Here is a 20,593-nt window from a genome sequence, read left to right as displayed (position 1 = left end):
CAACTTCTAACAGACAATTTAATGACTTGGATGCAAACATGAAAGGGGAGAGGGCCAGGGCTGGCTGAGCTGACAGTGTTTTAGGATAATACTCTGTGGGAGAGTAACAAAATCTGTCTATGTCGTAAATAAATCTGAATGGCTTATTTTGGCAAAGAATTTTCATTCCTGACAAATGCAATTTTGACACAACCAATAACCACTTGCTAATTTGGGATTAAATTAGAATTGGAATCTGACATCCTCAGGTCAGCTCAGATGTAGCATTTGGTGGGTTTCCAGTAGAGTCCTCTCACATGTCTGATAGGAAATAAGCTTTATGAGGGCTGTCAAAGCGAAGGAAATATCCAGGCTTGCAAATCACTGAAGTGGGTTATTGGAAAGGGATGTGTCAGAGGATTGCTAAGTAAAGCATATTATATAAGGCTGTCCTTTGAGTTTCTGAGGACTGGTAACTGGGGCGTGTTTTCAAGTCTATCATCAGACTGATTTTAGCATCTCCTGGGTTGTTAGTACTTCTCTGCTTTTTGAGGCAGAAGATGTTTTTGCTCTGCTACAACATTAAATGGGACCTTCTATGTTTTGCTGACAGTAAAGGTGTGTAAATGTGATTCTTTGTTATGTGTCACCTACACTTTATGGCTTAAATCTGTTACAGTATAACCTCAGCAGATTGTGTGACAGCTCAAGCTCTCTCCTCAGCAGGAAGGATGGCTAGCTACTGAGGGGCAAGGTAGGAAATCCTCAGTAGATTTCAGTTGGTGACTGTGATGTCAAGGAGCTGAGAATCTGAACTCAAAAAACTGGGCAATCTAAAGTAAAAGAGTTAGGGAATGATAACCCCATTTGGGTTGTCTGATTTCTTGGGAAGTACATGAAAATACAAGCAAACCTGCTGTCCTCCTGCTAGGTCATCTTCGTACCTCTTGCTGTGCCTTCTTTACAGTGAATCACGTACCCAGGCTTGGCGCATTGGAGGTATAGTTTTATGTGGGGGCGCAGTAGGCCCCTTGCCTGGTGCATCTGGGATTACTTTCAAGTGGTTAGAAGCAAAACCTTTGAAAATGATGTTTGCTTTAGATTCTTGCCTCTCCTGTTGGATGACACTGGACTAAGTGGCATCATTCCAGTCCAGGTCGCATAGTTGGGGCTGTGGAGTTTGCCCACCTTTCAGCACTTGAAGTGCTTCGTGTACAGCCTATCCCACAAGCACATTTTCTTCCTTGAAAAGGACAAGCTGCTGGACTTAATCCATTTGCTTTTTAGAAGCACTGATGTGCTCATGTCTGCTTTCTCTCACAGTATTGCATGGGGCTGCCTTTGAAATTACTGAATATAACTGACATTATCACCCGAGGTGTGACTATCCCTGTGGTGAGCAACACAGGCAATGAAATACCAGAAACATCTGCAACTTGCAGACCAGGGAAGGGGTGGGAGCAAGGAGAGCTTTGGGTGGTCTGTGGGTGCCTACTACCCTCTGCAAGCTGAGGAAACTGTGTCTGTAAGCTTCTTCATCCCCTGCCTTGGGCTCTTTTATTTTGTGACTCTGTCTTGCTTCTCTCAAAATGTATCTAGATCAGCTCCAGGTGACACTGAATAAATGTCTCCTAGCAGAGGAAGCCTTTGCTGATAAGCAGAACTGAGTCTGCAGGTAGATCTGATTTCCATTTCCAGCCTGACCTAATGGTTCCTAATCCCCTGTTAATGCTTCTGAGGTACCTTTTATTCCAAGGGGTGTGCAAAGCTCTGTAGGAAACAGAGGCTGCTCTTATCCATGTAAGGCATGAGGGCATGAAAGGCTCATGCTTTTCAACTGCATGCTAATAAATTCACATTAGCATTGTGAGCTGGTACTGTGAAGTGCTCTGGGTGTCTCTTATATTCCGAATACTAACTCTTCAAAGAGTTATTTAAAGAAGGAGAGTATTTGGAGAAGCCTCATCTTTAAATGTGCTTGGCCACTCAGTTTTAGCTGAAATTCAATTTATCTGATCAGTTAGTAACCCTAGTTATACTCGAGATTGGTTTCAAACCAACTAAGCTGCAGTTTCCTTTAAAACATCCAGAGCCATTCAGTTGTATCAAAGTTTTTTATGAGTCACTGTGAAGAGGAAACACAATCTGCAGAAAAAGCACGACTCCAGCTGACTTGTGAAATGTTGAAGAATCATGTTAATCTCAAATTTGTCCAGCACCATTACTGGTATGGACTGAAATAATAACGAATAGGAGGCAGGTGCATCGGGTTCCCATTAAAAAAAAATCCTCTGGATGTCTCGCAGGCTAATAGCCCTGTGACAGGCTTCACCTACCAGAGGGAGAGGGCGAAAGAGAGATTAAGTGTGAGAGAAGGGGAGGCAGAAGGCAAGACAGAGGGAGCAGCTGAGAAGGATCTCAGGGACCCAGTACTGATCCCACAGCTGAGCACTGACTGCAGAAAGGACTTGGGTGAGCTGCGGCTCTGACAGCACTTGGGGTAGAAGAGGACCTCTGGGGTGGCACATGCAGGTGAGTGCTGTGTACCTGTTTCAGATAAGTAGCTGTGTATGCTGTGAGATAAGGTGTGTTTGAGCTCCCTGTGATCACCTTCACGGTGCAGAAAAGGTGACTGATGGGGAGTGACAGACCCTGCTAGTTTCATGCCTGCAGAAAGGGGAACACTGCAACCCTTTTGTGAAATGGCAAGATTCCCAGAGAGAGTAGGGGTGAAGGGAGAGAGATGCACTCTCTTTCCATCATGATTATTTCTATTTTGGTTATTTCTTTATTGGATGCTGGCATAATTTTCTTGCACTGGAAGACATTTGTTTTATTCCGATATTTTAGTGCTGGACAAGGAGAGAGTTTGATAGAGGACAACCTTCAGAAGGAACGGGACAGCGTTCCCCGTGACAGGAGTCCTCTGGCAACTTTGTAGGTGCCAGACATTAACTTGTGCAGGCACAGGTCGGTCAGGGCAGTACTAGAACAATGTTGAAAATAACGTTCAGGCGTCCTGCAAAGAAAGTGGGAAGGTGGCGCGTGCTGTGGCCTCTTGAAGTTTCAGAGAGATTTTCTTACCATTTGTTTCAGCGTCAAACTTCCTGGCACATTAGGGCATGAAATATTAAAATAGCTCGTCATGCGAGGACTGGGTTTTTTTCATCTGTTGCCACTAGCAGGTTGGGGAAACAAATAAATAAATCAGAACTGGGGTATTTGCTATGTGCTCTAGTTTGAAGGAGTAGGGGAGGAGTGAGAAAAAGCCTTATAACTTGAATCCCTTGTGGCATCTGAATAGCACAATTTATTTTTTTTTACTGCTTGCAGTGAGTTTTGTTAACCATCTGCATTCCCAAGGGGTGGCATATGCAATGTGGTTCGAACATACATAGTTAATTTTAGCTGGAGAAGAAGACATCTGGCAAAGTCCAATGACCATGTAGGGTCAAATGAAAGCCGTGCAGGCATGCGTTACTCTCTACATTCATTAAAGCACAAAATGGGTTAAAATGTTGTTTTCTTCGGTGTCTCAAGGAGGGGCAAAAAGTACTGATATGTCTGATAATATGTTGATGTTTAATCACATCTTTGGTGAGTCTATATTAAACATCTGTTGCCCACTATTTTTCCGAATGGAAAAGTGTAAGTAAATTCCAACACTGGCCAGCCCAGGCGTTGGAGCATGCAAGAAACATAGTCATGAGAGCAGCTATCACAAGGAGAAAGTAGGAATGTTGGGTTTATGGGCAGCCAGACTCCATCTAAATCATAGTGCTAGCAAACCCCTCTGGTCAGTCATGGATGCAAACAGATTAAATCAGTCCTGAACAAGGGAACAGAAGGAATTCTGTACACCATGGGAAGGAGGAAGCTAATCCGCAGTGTGAAAGCAAAGCACTGCTGCTTCTTGAATTCGTTACCCTGTTTCTAATCTTTTCCTTATGTTGAGCTGCATCTCAGCGTGTGAAAGTCCAGCTAACTGCAGTGGGTCTAATCATGGCTCTGTGTGAACAGTGATGACAGACCTGAGCTTGCTGGTGACAAAGAGGCAGACTGGTAACTTGGGTGTGGGAGGTAAAATAACGAAGGTTTCGAGACTTAAAATAGTCCCTTGAATTTCTTCTGGAGTGTACAATGTGGATGATCTGGTGTTGAGGGTCTGGGCTGAGCATGGTCATCTTCCACTGAAAACAGAGGGAGCTGCGACTACTCAATACTCGCTACATCATGATTATTTAAAATCAAATATCATGAGTCCAGAAGACTCATTTGAGACACCCACATGCATGGTGTGACTATTACTCATCCTGGTGTAGGGAATTCTGGTAAAAACAAAATGCCGTTCTGTGACCCACCTGATCCATGGCCTGATCTGAACAAAAGAATGTCCCTTTACTTATACATGACCAGGAAGATCAGTACTGTCAGACTCACCTGATTCGCTATAGAATGTTGGGTAGTTATAGGGCTGCAGGTAACTGGTAGTCTTCACTGAATTTGGACCTTTATTCCATTTCCCGTGCCTTTGTCCATCCTTAAATGAATGCAACTTTTTTTCTTGTATACTGTTTATGGGGTTCTCATTGCTATTATGTCAAAGCAGACTTTGAATCTAACTACTGAGCTTTATATATCTTGACAGCATTACATATCTCTGAATATTTCTGCCCCAAAGCCTCCCTGATATCACCTTGACCTTCAGCGCAGTGGCTGACTGGACACCCATGCTGAAGGGGAATGGTGTGGCTTGGCCAGGTGACTGAAGTATGAGACTAGCTATTGATCTTGTTCATCTGTTCACAAACTGGAAAATCCAGTCAGCTTCTTGGACCTACCAGGTCTTGGTTTCTTCACTTCTTGCTTTGTCTGAGCCATGCAGTGGCCACCAACAGCCTATAGGAAGAGTCGTGCCAGTCATCACTGGTCAGAATGGGTAGACTTCATACTGATATACTGAAGAAGATCAGAAGAGTCTCGTTTCCAGATAAAATGTACTTAAATGTATTTAAATTCAGTCCTGAAATAACTGTCCTGCAGCTGTTGCCTCTTGACACTTCTTCTCTGCCCTTCATTAGGGGAATGAACTTGCTTCCAGGGAGAAACGCTCCCCCTTTGCAGTGAAAGCAGTGACCGCTGCTGAATGTATCAGGCTTCGTGATGACATTTTGCAGGTTTTCAGTGGTATGCGGTAGCTTATCCACTGGCATGCAGGGGTTAACAGGACTTTTGGGTGGGCGGGTGGAAAACAAGCTGTGAAATGGAAGAAGGTCAGTCTCTTGGAGGAGGTTGCTCTGCCACAGATGGTTTTAAGTTATCAGTCCATCTGTAGGAGAGTTCTCCATTCCTTCTCCCCTAAGAAAACTGTAAACCCAGGGCTGGACACTAGACAAAGCTCTATTAGGTCTGGGTTCAGTGTCCCAGGCAGAATTGTGGCTCTCCTGGTACTTGCTAGACCCAACTGTCTATCTAATCAGGAGTTATCTAATTAGGAGTTCCTCAGTTGTTCAAGCAGACCCCAACAGCTAAATGTGTTTTGAGACTAAATATCATCCGCACTGCACTTTTCAGTGGGGAACAAATCACTGGAAGGGGAGCGTACCCGGGAAGGGGAACAGCGGTAAGCCTTGTGGCTCTGTATAGCTCAGGTCCGTTGGTCGGGCTGACTCTGCTAAGTGGAAGGCTCTTGCTGCAGCTGATGGGAGCTGAATTCAGGTTTCAGTAGAAGCTGATAAATGCTTCCTCTGGGAGCATTCCCATGGCTTGCATGAAGTGTTACTGTCTTTAGAGACTTGTGTGGCAACTGGTTTTATTAAAGGTGCTTAATGTTAAGGCTACAGCACCCAATCAACAAAGTAACATGACTACTGCCCTGGACCAGTAAGAGCTAAGGAAGCATCCTTGGGATGATCACTGGCCAAAACAGGTGGAGGAAGGGCTGTGGGAAACCCACTAGAACACTGCTAGAAAACAGTGTCTGCTCCTGAGTGAGAGGATTTTCCAGCAGCAGATGGAAAATCCTTGTTGTCTTATTTTCTTGGCTTGTTAACTTTCAAATTGTTTATATTTGACTTTGGAATGGCTTCTATTTTTATATCACTGCAAATGTAACAACGGATGTAGAACTGAATGACCTTAGCCCAAACATCAGTTTGAACAATTGCATTTTCCTCTATTGACATTGTTTTCTTATGAACTGGGAAGGTATAAATACCATCACCAGCAATAACTGTCAAAAAGAAAGAAGGAATAAAGAAAATTACTTCAGAATTTCATTTTCACATTTGTCTTTTAAATTGTTGATTAAAATGGTCATTGCCAGCCCTGCAAAGGAGAAGTTTTTCATATCTGGATCAGAACAGCTGACGGATCATACTGCTACCACCAATGTCTTTTCCACTGAAAGGTCACCTTTCTAAGACTAGCAGAAATGTTGCTCTTCATGGTTCTTCTGTCTTCGTCCTATCTAACATGAGTCTTAGCTACAGGACCAAGTTTTTGCTGTATGTTCCCTTCCCCGTTAACCAGAGATATTAGAACTCTAACCTCCTCATAGGAAACCAGAGGAAAACCTTGGTCTGGTTCTGTCAGCCCAGACATCATATGAACCATGGTCACCATGATAAAAATACCTCCATTGCCAACTTCTGCAGTCAGCCCTTCATCTCAGAGTTGAACATGAGGATTTGATATGAATATATGGACACACAATGCAAAAGAGAAAAGGATTGTACGCTCTCAGCCAGAAGTGAATGACTGGCCATATACGTGAACATCAGGAACTAAACAGAGGTACCTTTTCTTCTAAGTGACCTTTCTGAGTAGAGGAAGGGAGGTTTACAACTTGCAAGGGCGGACTGGAAGCAAAAGATTTTGAGGCACAGTAGGCTGCACTTACACTTCCAGGGTAAATCTGTCCATGGAAATAAGTGGCCTTGTTGCTGCTCACAGGAACAGGGACCAGCCCTTGGCTGTGCTGGAAGGAAAGACTGCAGATTGAGATGTCTGTTTTGGCTGTAGCAGTGAAGCTGTTCTAGGAAGAACTGGATTTCTTTCAGACTTCTCAGGACAGCACAAACTGAAAGACTCTACTTATGAAGGCCAAGCCCAGGCATGGTTGCCCCTTACACAAATGCAATAATCTACTGTTTTTACTTCTCTGCTAAGGAATTATGAGATCTCCTAAGGACTCGTGGCTTCTGAGAACCAATCTAGAGGTGTGTCCTACAAAACTTGGATGTACAGCTTGTCCCTTCCTTGGACAAGCCATTGATCTGCACAAATGTTTGTCCTTCTTTGAGGAACAAAGTCTTGACACAGCTTGCATTTGGAAATCCAGTGTTGGCTTGAGTGATGGTCACATCTGACCACGTTGGCCTACTGCCTTGTTTGAGGCTTGCCAAAGGCACTGGGTTCAATTGCCCCCCCGCCAGTGCTGTGGGAAGTGTGGATGTATAATGTCCCCTACAACTGCACGCAGCACAGTATACAGACATCCTGGCTAGGCACCTACTGAACCCAGACTTAGCTCCTAGGAGAGTGGAGAGGTGTGAGGGGGACAAGAGTTTGTCATTTCTTTTGCCACTTAGTGACATTTACAGCAGACTAATAAGGGGCACGGCTTCTTTCATACAGATCGCTAGTATGTGTGACCAAGAGACCTGTTGAACAGCTATGAAGAGCTCTGTGGTCTGAGTCAACGGACAAAGCCACCGAGGTCCTGGGAGAGGCAGTACTGACTTCAAGCAGGATCATCTCAGAAGCTCAACCTGTAAGGTAATGAGTTTGGTCATGTCACCACTGAGATTTGTGTGGAGGTGATACAGAGCTGGGAGTATGAAGTGTCATCTTCACTGTCATGGTAGACGTTGCTCTGTGTTGCTGTAGGTCTGAAAATTGTTGTAAATGTTCTGGGAGGAGTGGTCTCCTATAGCATACATCGCTTTCCCTGGTAAGATGGCAGGCTGTTGAAGATCTGCCCTAACTGTCCCATGGAGCTAACATGGGACTTGTAGCACAGCTATGCTATGGTTTCTAACGTTTCTTAACTTGGAGGCATTGTTTCTTGGGACAGCAAGTAGGGATATGTTGTTTTTTCTTCTGGACATTTAGTAAAACTCTGTTGTATTTGCTCTGAGACATTTGGTGTAAATTTATTGACTATGAAAATGCACAGCTATAAGAGAATTCATGGGTATGTTGTGGACATTGAAAGGAATGGACTGACCTGTTCTTGTGTTTTCACCCCATACCCGCTTCACCAAACTGACATGAATTCACTGTCTTGTTCAGTGCTGTTAGGGCTTAATTGCTTTCATTCACTTAGAAAATATAGATGGTGTGTGTCTCTTTGCCGCTTAAGTGTCCTTGACACTTGTTAAAGTGTCCATGCCACTTTAATAAATAAATAGCTATAGAGTGTCTGGTGGATGCATACATAAATTGTGGACAGCATGAGCAATCACTTATGTTATATTCATAATCCCTGAGGCAGAAGAGAAGATCAAGTCAAGTATAGATTTACCGAAGGGATAAGTCAGACAAAATCTGATCCTTGGGCATTCCTCCCCACTCTACACAAGACCTCCATTCATCACTGGAGTGCTTGTGACGTTCCCTCTCTGTGACCTGCTCAGAAGTTTTCATGAAGTTGCCCTTCTGCAGTTGCTGGCCTTCATTTCTGTGGTTCTAACCAAAGTTTTTGAGATTTTACTTTAAAAATCTTCTGAAATGGGAAGACTCAAGCTCAAAATATTACTTAAAGTTAACAAATAAACAAAGAAAGCCCACCTAAAGCTAAAAGATAAATTTTCGGTAAGAGATCCTTCTAATCAGTGACTATCTGGGTCCTCTGGTGTAAAGTACAGCTAGAATTTGAGAATGAGCACACAAGAATTTGGTATTTTGTATAAAACATTCACTGTGTTGGCACCGACCTGATTTTTATGAATTACAAAGAGAAATAGAATGCTGCATCTGTGGCTGTTCAATTTATTATGATGATGATTCAAGTCTTCTACTGTGGTCTATGCCAATGGCTTTGTTCTCCACATTTACTGTGCTTGTGCCAATGTCTGTGGTGCATCCCATGCCTCCGGACCCATCACCACTGTATGAACCCCTCGCTGTCTGTCACTTCTCTACAAGTTTGGCTAATTTTGCTCACCAGTCTCTGCCAGCAATTATGTCACGTCTCGTCTGTGTGTTCCACTGTCTGAACCTCATAAATAACTACTTGTGACACCACTGGTACCTCCAAATCCTGTGACTCCCAAATGTTTTGCTTATTCACTTAGCTGATTTATGGCCCTATCACTAGTGTCCGGTCTAACTGCAAAAGGGAATGGGCTCTTGCTCTGTCTCATCCAGACAGATTGATGGATAGACAAGATGAAGGGCAGACCTCCCATCCCATCAGGGTATCTGGTTTATTTTGGTAGATTAAAAATATTGTCAGTAATCAAGGACTTGCTCCTGCTCTGCATTCAAAGCTGTGGAAGCTTTGCCACTATCTCCAAAGGGGGTGTTTCCGCAGCTGAAAAGCAGACAGACTTCTGCCTGGGATGAGAAATAGCCAAGTCTTGGTTACCTGAACAAGGCTAATGCGTGACAATGGTGTGTCTTTCAGAGGAGTGAGAGTGTTCAGCTGCTTCCAGTGTTAGGCCTGTCATGCTGGGGATGTTGGTCAACAGCATTTCATCTAGGGAGGGGTAGGTTGCCTTTTGGAAGTATTTGTCTGTCTCCATTGAATAAAGAGAAACCTCGGTGATCGTCTTAGTGTGGACACCTGTGTGTTCAAGCAGCTGTGAGTGGAGATAGGAATTACACTATGACAGTTTTTGGAAGGCTTTTGCTATCTTTCATTTCTTTTCAAAAATCTGATTTCTTTTTCTAGGATTGAACTGAAGTTAAAGCAAAAACATGGTGATTCACGTAACAAGGGAGTAGAAGTTTTAAAAGTAAGCAGGACAGCACTCTGTGACAGCTGATATGTTATTTTCTGGTCCTCATTTAACACAGAAGACACTAGAAAATGCGATGTGGTTGGATTAATTACACTGAAGGAATGTCCTCTTGCATATCCTTGCACTGTTATTTTAACTGTGCAATCAATGTGTGGCATTAACATGCTTCTGTCTCACTCTCCAGAAGGCAAGAATTCACAGGAGTTTAAGGACTCAGAGCAGCTTATCTTTAATCCAGGTGAATTTCTGATATATTTAAGGCCCTATAAACTCAGCAGTTTACGCATAGTTCACATAGTGTATATTGTACACTGGGGGGATGCATACATGGTGCCTAGTACTACCTCTATAAATATTGTCAGTGGTTATTTTTTAAACTAGATTTGAACGTAGCCATCTCTCAATAGGTTATAATTATGTTAACATATATCCACAGTCACACTGGACTGAGAACAACTGTCTGACATGATGCATTTGGTAACATAAGAAAAGAATGTTTCTTGATGGCTTTGAACCTGAAGATTTGGACCACGTTCATGTTTCAGTGTAGATGCTCATCAATATTGCCTAGTGTGGGGGGAAGAAGTCAGCAGTAGCAAAGAATAAATGTGACTGTAACATAAAAAGAGCTTAGGGAAATACTGTTGCAAGCTAATGTCAAGTAATCATGATTGTTGAAAGCTGTAAGCATTAAACATTTCAGCTCCAGGAATGGTGACATGTTTAGGAAGGTACAAGACTGCAAAAGTCAATAGGGGTTATAATGTTTGCTATTAATACATGCTTTGGAGGACAAATTAAGTCCATCAGGAGAGTGTGATCAAGAGTCTCTGAAAACCTCTGCCATCTGCTGTGCAATGCCCTGCCTGGTGCAGGGCAGGGTGTCCTGGAACCATCTTATTTTCATTTCAGTTTTGTGTCTTTTCCCCTCCCACAAGCTGTTCGTTCCCTTCATTTGTAATTTTAAAAACATCTACCAATGGTTTACACAAGTAACTATGTGATATGCCAAAGTATCAACACACAAAAGCTGGTACACTGAAATGTAAAACTCTTGCTTTGCTGGATAGCAACAAAAGTCACCCACACCAGACTGGGGAGCTGATAGAAAGAGAGGACTTGGCTGTTGTTCGCACAGTCCCGTGTATAATTTCCCATTTCTGTTGTTTCATGTGCATTTCCACTGAAGTCAGTGAGGCTCACAGAATGATTTCCCAAGTAATCAATTATTTATGAGATTTGTATATTGTGCAGAGCCCTAAAATAAAATTTGTGTTAAGGACAACAGTGGAGCCAGTGATTTGTTGTGGAGAGATGTCTATGTTCCTATTTGCAACTGCTGATTAATGGAAAAACAAAGTTTATCCCTTCAGAATTTGACACAGAATTATAGCAAGTTACACTTTCTTTGGCCTATCTATGGGACTACAGCACAAATGATTTTTGTTAGCTTAGTTGTCTTTTACTCTTAGCTGAAACCAAGTGTCACACAGATAATGTGACTCTGAGCTAAACGTCTAACAAGGAGATGTTGGGGTCCTACCCAGAGTTTTCATCAGGTGTAGTGTGGCAATACAAGGTTGGATGAATGTCTGATATAGGGAACAGAAATAAGATCATAGGTGTGGTGACAAAATCCATCTGCCTTGTAAAACTGTTGAAAGTTGCATGTTCTTGTGTGACTGTGTTGACTGAAGGAGTGCAGAGGGTAAATAGAGACACAGCATTAATCCCACATGGGAATCTAATCTAATTGCTCTTTCAGAGCTTCAGTAACTCTATAGTTTCTGAGCATCTCTCATATGACAAGGAATCTGCCTTCACAGTTTGCTTGCAAGATAGTGATGTGTTACATTACACGTTGTCCAATTTATAAATACAGGGAAAGAGACACCTTTGGCAGAAGGTCACATGAGTGATCTATAACAATAACTAGTTAATGCCAAGTTCACACTTCACCATTTCCTTCTAAAGTAAGTAGTAGCTTATAGTCTGCTCTCAGGTCTGTTGCTAATTTAGACAAGCTAATTTAGATCAGGATGAGCTTCTGCTTCATGCCCCAGTTTAGACATCCATCTCGGTGGTTTTCTTCTCAGCAACTGCTCTTGCCATCCATCAGAACTCACCACGTGAGTGCCATGCGGTGTAATATTTGCCTGAAACACGAGAGGAGGTCTTTGGAGGAAAGCCAGACGACATGGAAATGGAAGAGGTGACAGACGGATGCTGTTAAATGTGTACATTTTCCATTTAGCCCTGCTAGCCATTTTTGTACCTGGTTTGTCTTGATTCAAAACTGTGTCATGATGTTTTGGAAAGACATGTCATGATGTGTTGATTGGCAGGCCTTTCTCGACTTGACTGCTAAGATGTGGCAAGTGAGGAAGGGCAAAATGCATCATAAAAGTGAGCAGTATTAAGGTTTGTCATTTCCCTTGTGAACTGTAAATAATGAAATGGTTTGTCTTTTTCACAGGAGAACCTGTAGTCTGCTTGTTCTGACCATAGGCAGCTGAGCCATCATGACCAGCCATCAGGCAGGTGAGAGAACAGACACAGCTGTGAAAGCTACCTGGAATACCCTTCAGAATAAGCCCAACTTGCTTTTCTTGTTTGGCAATTAGGTATCTGTCTCTCACCACCACAAGGAGAGACACCAGTAACTGGCCTGTCAGGTTCTGCTGACCTTTGCAATAGTGTCTTTCTCATGACACATTTTGAGGTTTTATCTGGAACAGTAACTGATGTAAAGCGTTCTCTATCCAAATTATCGCTAGTCCTGTAAGCCAATGCGGCCCTGGATTGTGATCTTGATTGCAGATTTTCCCACTTGGGCTCTAGCTTTGCAGTAAGTCAGCACAAAATCACAGACCTTAATGCTTCAGCCTTTGGACACACTTACAGCCCGTAGTACTAGAAGGGATGGGCCCTTTATAGTCCAAGAGGAGCAGAGCAGGAACAGATACTGTTCTACAGAAAGGCAATGCAGATCGAGAGATTGCTTCTAAAGGACAAACGTTATATTAATTGAATCTATTTTTGCTTGTCTTTCTAGTAAAATCCTTCAAGAAATCTTCTGTCCCAGGAGTTGTTATCACCCAGTTTGTGGATGATATTCCAAAAGGATGCAGTACACCTGATTTTGAGCGGAAACCTGTCAGTCTGACATTGCAGGAAGGTGAGATTCTTGAAAGGCAGTCAAAGCCACAGACCTGGAGGCTTGATTCCACATCTCACCTACATGAAACAATTGTCGTAATTAAATCAAGCTAGTTTTTAAAGAGATTTGACTAGACCAGAAAACAAGTGTTGTGTGGCCAAAGTCTTTGTTGTTCTGATGAAAATTCCATCAGTATTGATAGAGGTCTCCTGAGTTTTCACTAGTGTATGCAAGGTCAAAATCTGTCTCCTAATGTATACAAGAAATCCTGTGAATTCTGCAGGAAGCTCTTAAAGTAAGTATTTTGCAGCAAAAGATTAAGTACGTTGAAAAAGTTGTTTTTTACTGTTAAATTAACTTGTGTTATGAGTGTTTAGCACTAAAATTAACTGCTTTTTAAAATAAGATATACTGACTGCAGATGCTATTTAGGCTGTACTTCTCCTTCAAGAAGCAGTATGGATCTTGCATGGAGTACAGAGGGGGCAGCTAATGAACCAAGACCTAAAATCAATGGGAAGCCTTCCAGTAATCTCTCTGCACTTGCAGAGTCATATATTATTTTTTTTTTTGGAGTGGGTTAGCCTGAGGAGATCGTGTAGCTCCTCTTCCCTCACAAGACTGACCCGTTTCTAGCACCCTGGATTTCAGTGTTGTCACACCCCTGTTGATTTTCAGGAGCCATTACGATTTTATGAAGGAGCACAGTGGCCTCTAGTGGTACCTCCCTCCTCCTCCTCCACCTTCCTTCCACCTGCAAGCTTGAGGCATGAACCAAGGCGGTGGTCAGTCACCCTGTCTAATTTTTTCAAGTTATTTCATTTACAGTAAGTTCCTCATAGTTCATATACGAAATGTTAGGGCATTCAGGTTGGTCACTGTGTAACCTGAATTCAGTGTCTATGCAGATGCACGATGAGTGTCTTTAATTACCTCATCATTGCCCTATTGCATTCAGTGCATGGATTAGCTGATACTCCTAGCTGTGGAGTTGTGTCCAGATGGCAAACATGAGAAATTGCAGCCAGAATGGCTAAAATTTGACAAACCAGTTAAAATCAGACTGTAATCTCAGAAAAAGTTGGAAGATGCCTTTTGTTTAAGAATCTGTTGGCAGGAGCTTGCTGCATCAAATAAGATTTTTGGTGGTGCCTGCAAAAGGGTGTGGGAAATATTGCAAGACTTTCTGTTGGTCACCTGAAGACCAAAACTATTGCAAAAGAAAGGTAGTAATCATTTCCACCCTGAGCTACATTCATGGATAACTCATGTCCATTTCTATTCTCCTGTGACACTCCCATTTACCTACACATGAGTCACTTCTCTGATTTGTTGTTTCATAGTGCTTCCTATGTCTTCGAAGCTTTTTGGAAGAAAAGGTTTTTACTAGGTAGTGGTAAAGCTGTTGGAGATTTCTGTGGTCATCTGCAGTATATTCAGGTTCTTAGGGAAGCAGAGATGAAGAAGAGGGCTCACAGGTAAAGCCCATCCTCTTCTCCCTTCCATGCCTCTTCAGATAGCAGAGCATGGTGTGTTTGGAGCGCAGGATGGTGCCAGGCTAGCAGACAAGGAAGATATTGCAGAAAGAGGACATGTAGAGAGTACATGGGGAAACACCCTACCCTGCATGGGTCCTCCCAGTTGTGGTACTGTGTTGTCTGTTAAGAACATATTTTCTCAAGTGTGCAGAAGGGGTATTTTCTTGTTTCCACCTCCTAATAAATCCAGATTTATCCAAATGAAAAAGAGACCCAGAGCTGCAGCTATTCACAGATGAACTTTACTGATGTCTAGAGACACAGGACTCCAGCACAGTGAGTCCTTTATTATCTCACATCCTGCCCAGCATGGTCGCAACAAAGGGAATAGTCTGGAAGAGTGGAGGAGCAATGGGAACTTGCAGGGGAATGTGTGTGATGAGAACAGATTCGGGCATTTCGTGGCTGTGGTACAAGCATACAAGTTGCCAGAAGCAAGTCTGGGCTGAACTTGCTATAGTGCTGTTGATTTCAGAGATGATCAGAGGATGTTAGCAGTCACATCTGGCAGGCTAACACCACATTTTAAAGGCTTTTTATGATTGAATGGAGGCAAACCCTGACATTATGGACATGGGGAAAGGTAGCCTGGACTTCAGCTAATAACTGCCTGTTCTTTGGCCCTGACCAAACATTGAGGGAGTTCAAAATTAGACAAAGCTACCAAAAAATTGCTCTCTTGAGTACGTAATTTCTCTATCCACATGACTGTGCAATAAAAACACAGGCAGCGACCATACGTGTCAGTGGTGAATTTTAAAGTTAATTTTCAAGTAATCTCTTTGAAAGCCAGTGAGTTAGCGTGGAGATTGTAGCAGATGTCTTGAAGTAATTTGGGCATTTATTGCAACTTCAACTGGTAATTTAGGCATCTTTTACAGGAAAACCCAAAAGATATAATTATTTTCAAATAATGTTTCTGCCTAAAGCACAGATGGGTTACTCTGGGAATCTCTCTATTGATAACATAAGGAGCCTGGCATGAGAGTTGTCATGTTCAAGCCCATCTTAAATAACTAATTTCTTGCCTCTTTCTGAAGGTAAAAATGCCATTTTCAGTGCTGTGGTCAAAGGTGTCCCAACCCCTGACGTGAAATGGACACGTGTACAAGGAAGAATGGATGATCCTGCCAAATATGAAACATTCTTCAATAACGTTAAAAATGAATTCATTCTGCAGGTAAAGATATTTCAAATATTTCAGACAGGACTCATGGAACAGAGAGAGCAAAGGAAAGGAAAAACCTGCAGTAGGCTGATATAGATGTCACCAGATCTGAGATAACACAAAGATAAGCAAACAAAGCTTTTTAGAGTCATTCTGGGAACAGAAGAAAGATCTGAGATGTCATTGAGTAGCTGCTTTATTAGAAGCTGAAGGTGTGTGAACTGAACCATAGCACATCACTCTGAGCTCTTACTATGTTTTTCTTCTTAAGATAAACAAACTCACTGCAGATGACAGTGATTTGTATCGTTGCTTTGCTGTGAATGAATATGGGGAAGCTGCATGCTCTGCTGGCCTCAGGATCATACAAGGTAGGATTGACTGGTTCTGTGTCCCAAAGGTCCTGTGGTCCCAAGTAGTTGGCTTTGCTGTCCTCTGGGGGTGAGTGCCCAGAGCACTGTCTAAGTATCCTTGGTGTGAAGGTCTATTTTCTGCTCACTGAGGACTGGAACTCTTCTGTGACTCCCCCCACTTTGGTGGCTCCATGACAGTATGAGCTTTAAAGCAAGGGAGAAGAAAGTGGTCACTGCACTGGATGCTCTGGGTTTAGTGTTGAATTGGTTCAATCCTTTCTTTATGATGTTGAACAAATCAGTCTTTTGGGGGGGATCCATCCCACTTCATTTCAGATGTCTATGGTGTCTGCCTGACCTAGTCCCCTGCTTCCTTTTATAGTCAGTGGAGAGAAATGTGCACTTTGTGAGTAAAATATAACTGCCTGATTCTTGGAATCTGCTTGAGCAGGAGGTGGACTAAGTTGGAATCATCCACTTCACCTGTGTGCCTGTAAAGTAAGTTTAGAAGGCAACTATCTGCATTTGGCCAGATAATCCTTGCACCTTGGCTTCCCATCTCTAAATCAAGATGTTAATATTTCCTCCCATTGCTTAATCCATAAGCTTGATAGGGCAGAAACAGTCTCCTCCACTGTGTAGAGTATCCAGTAAGTACAGAGTCAGTTGCAATAGAAATATTGCATTTCTGGGTGGACATTACTAGGAGTCAATGACAGATTGACAAGGAAATCCAAACTACAATTTCCTTGTGCATTAGTAACAGATACAGAGGTTTTAGAGTTCATTGGTTTGCTGGTGTCAGTCTGACTGTTATCTTGTTCATCTTACGGCTTGTTTTTCCCCTGTTTTCTCTTATAAACTATCAGTTGGCTTTAAGAGGAAAGCAAAATATGTTCCTGTTCATCCTGCTGATGGTGAGTTAGATTTTTTTTTTGTTTGGGGGGGCATAGTTAATACTCCTCTGTCTACCACATTATTACTACCCCAAACTTGTAAAGAATAAAGTAAGAGTAGGGTTAATGATTCACTAATGTTCTGTCGTCTCTTTCTGCTTGTTATTTACCTTTGAGTAAAGTGATGATCTTAGACATGGCTTTGAGCTGTTCTAATTAATGATTCTGGAATCATTAGTGCTAGAAAAGGATTTTGTGATGTCAAATACAGCTGGATCAAACATGTTAACACAGCTGGAAAATACTGGGTTTCTAGAGTGTCCTCTCTAGAAAGAGAGAAAAGCCCCCTAGGAAGTGATGAACTTTCATGGCACTCAAAGGACATGAATGGGGAAGAGAAAACTTGCTCTAAGTTTCATGGCAGCTGTTTTGTAAAGTGTGAAAACATCACCAGAGATAAACAGCATAGCAGCATGGCCTGTTGTCAGTGGCTATTTTGCATTATCTTCTTTTTGGGGATATATTTCACAGTGTTGGGTATCTGAATGTTTGTTGTTTCCCCCCCTTTAACAGAGTTAAAGAAGAAGCTTCAGGACTTCAGGAAGCTGCTGAGGAAGCGGTAAGCCTCTGTAACAAAGGCCATTGTTACACTTCCTAGATGTTTCTTGATGATAGGGGACAGCTTCATTGATCTTCAAGGCAACACTTCTTGTTTCTAAAGTTGTTGTGAGACTCACTATGGAGAGACATAACAGAACAGTTTGCCACTATCTGTGAGGCTAAAATAAACACCAGGTACCAACCTCATTTTGAGGTGTATGTTCCTTTGCACCACAAGATTTTGACTTAAAAGATGTGTTTCTCTGCTTTCCTGTTTTTAACTCACAAGTAACTTCCTGTCTAAGTCTTCATGTAATGATCTTTCTGGCTAATCAGGGGCTGAGCCCTGGCTCCCAGGCCAACTGCACAGACTGCCATGTGCACGGTGCTGAAATCCCTTCACTTCCCAGGTGGGAACTTCCAAAGATTGCCTGATGGGAATGATCTCTGGCCTGTGCAAAATCTGAACTGTGCTGAGAAATCGCTTGGGAGAGTGCAAATTGACCTGGGCCAAACTGTGCCAGTGACTCTGCTGATAATTTAACAGTGTGGATAACTGCATTACAGTCTTGCCCTATATGGCCCAGTTCCCTGACAGCATTTAATTTGTAGTATAGATACAGAAAACCTGTTCTGGAAGAGTCCCGTTCTTTCTTGTTTAGATCTACAGGGCCAAGTGAACTACAGAAATGATGGAGAGAGAGATGAAAGAGAATTAAGTATAGAAAACAAGACATCGTGTTGTCTGTCAAATGTCTAGATTGGTTTTTTTCCCCCTGGTTCTAAGGGCCCCAGCACCAAAACCAAAACCCCTGGACAAAGAAGCAGTCTGGCAACTCTTGCTGCATGCAGATAGGAGAGATTATGAGAAAATCTGTATGAAATATGGAATTGTTGACTTCCGTGGGATGCTGAGAAAGCTGCAGGAGCTGAGGAAGAACACAGAGAGTGAACAAGGAGAGGTAAAGTAAACTAAAACCACTGATTTTTAACAAACTGCAGAGTCCTGTATTAACTCAGTAGCTTCTGAAAATAGGATAAATCTTCCTAAATTGCTTTGCAGATGAAAATCTTATTGTATGACAGAAAATGATTTATGACAATGTTTTAAAGAAGTCCTACTTCTATACTCATGCAGATGAAACTGCTATTAACTTTTTTGAAGTTCAGTTCATATATTTAGGAAATACAGACTGTAGGGTAATGCTTTTATTAAACCACGTGGCTAAAATCTGTATTCAGTTGCCTCTGATGAGAATTTGGACCCCAAATTGGAAAGTTATTTGCCCAAGAGTCAAAACTGACCTTCACATACAGGGGCATGTAGAAACCTAGACAGATAGTGGTTGCATAGTGTGTGAATGATCAGGAGGTAGCACATAAAATATAATTTGCCTACAGGAGGAAACTGTGATAACTTACAGATGCTTCTTCTATACCCATAAGTTAGAGGCAGCTCTTTTCTATGCAGATAAAAAGTAGATTTCACATTAGTTCAACAGCTTAAGAACTGCTGTCATGGCAGCCTTATCATTTACTATGTGCTTGTATCTTTCTTTGCAGTTAATACACAGTATCAGAAACTTTGAACACATCAAAGTCAACAAGGAGGGAAAAGCTACCTTCAGTCTGATGATGGACCTGAAAAATAGTAACAGCAAAGTTTATCTGCTTAAGGTGAGGGGCAAGATGAGTTGGCCAGCTCATAGCAGCCACTGAAATCTTCTACATAAAATGTTTGATCTGCTGGGCAGTGGCTGAGAGCAAATGAACTTCTTAAAATTGTCCATTTCAGAATCCTTGATTGGTTAGGGAGAAGTGTTGGTGTGGGGGTCCAGGTTGTCTGTGGTGGTAAATATCACTTGGGCTTTGTAGATCTAGGTACAGGGGAGACAGTCAGTTACTGACATCCTTTTGACTTCAAGACCTCTTCTGGTAAGAGGAAATTCTCAGTGTCTTCCAGGCTGCAGAAATTCTGCAGTCTCATATAAGAAAAACAACTGATTTTATTGACTTTCTCGAGTGTGCTATTCCACTATAATTCACTTCTGTGAAAGAAGATGTCAAGGAAGTAAAACATCCCATCTAGTTCTGTAGTTATTCTGATGTGATCCCCAGGTGATCAGTGCTGTGGATGTTTTTCTGGAAGATACATTTCAGTCAAACTGTGGTTAGTGGCTTTAATACAGGGGAAATTGGAATTCACTAAAGAGGAGGTCAGACTAACTCTATGAACTTCTGAATCAAATGCATGACATGAAGTCCATGCAGCCACAACACGGAGAAGGTAACCCAAGGGTGTTACAGATAGGAAAGTGGTGAACTCGCCTGCTTATCCATCTATGAGTGTCGTAGTTTGAACTTGGCCTGTAGCCAATCACTGATGCTCTGTTCTGTGCAGCACTGACTGCACATGGCATTGCCTGTGTGTTACATAAGCAATGAGCCCTGTCCTTTGTAGGTAGTAATAGAGTGTAGACCTCTCTGTTGTTACTCATTTGTAACAATAAGGTGATCACAGCACACGTTTGGCCTGATTTGTTTGAAATGCCTTACACTAGTTGTGCATTGCCTTTGAGAGAATATTCTTTCTCTTCCTAGGATGGTGAGAGGCTCAGATATGGAACAGGGGATGAATACAGAAAGCACTGCCTGAGACGAATTGGAAAAAGGTATCATTTCATTGTCAACGATGTGCAGCCAGAAGATGCAGGCTTGTATCAAGTCAGAGTGGAGGACGTACCTGTTTTCTCAACTGAATTGGATGCTGAATGTAAGGAATTGAGCTAGACGTATGTGATGTGCAACTGTAACAAGATATTAATTTTTGCTGGAAAATTTTTATCTAGGAGCGTATGCAAAGCTGAGCAGTAAAACCTGGTGACTACAGAAGACTGTTTCTGTATTGCCAGATAAGGGCTTCTTATACGA

At 42.3% G+C, this 20,593-nt stretch overlaps 1 protein-coding gene across 1 annotated transcript in view; it reads left to right on the top strand.

The window, feature by feature from the left end:
• The first annotated feature begins 12,469 nt into the window (after positions 1 to 12,469).
• The window catches only part of IGFN1 (immunoglobulin like and fibronectin type III domain containing 1), a 29,154-nt gene continuing 21,030 nt past the window's right edge, over positions 12,470 to 20,593 (top strand). Inside the window, exons 1-9 of the mRNA XM_074893388.1 lie at positions 12,470 to 12,488; positions 13,003 to 13,125; positions 15,686 to 15,825; positions 16,085 to 16,184; positions 17,036 to 17,083; positions 17,636 to 17,681; positions 18,450 to 18,624; positions 19,226 to 19,339; positions 20,264 to 20,435. Of these exons, the coding sequence (XP_074749489.1) occupies positions 12,470 to 12,488; positions 13,003 to 13,125; positions 15,686 to 15,825; positions 16,085 to 16,184; positions 17,036 to 17,083; positions 17,636 to 17,681; positions 18,450 to 18,624; positions 19,226 to 19,339; positions 20,264 to 20,435 (937 nt within the window). The remainder of the gene's footprint in view (positions 12,489 to 13,002; positions 13,126 to 15,685; positions 15,826 to 16,084; positions 16,185 to 17,035; positions 17,084 to 17,635; positions 17,682 to 18,449; positions 18,625 to 19,225; positions 19,340 to 20,263; positions 20,436 to 20,593) is intronic.

This window comes from Strix uralensis, chromosome 24 (assembly GCF_047716275.1).
Source record: "Strix uralensis isolate ZFMK-TIS-50842 chromosome 24, bStrUra1, whole genome shotgun sequence".
Lineage (NCBI taxonomy): Eukaryota > Metazoa > Chordata > Aves > Strigiformes > Strigidae > Strix > Strix uralensis.
This window is presented reverse-complemented; position numbering and strand designations above follow the sequence as displayed.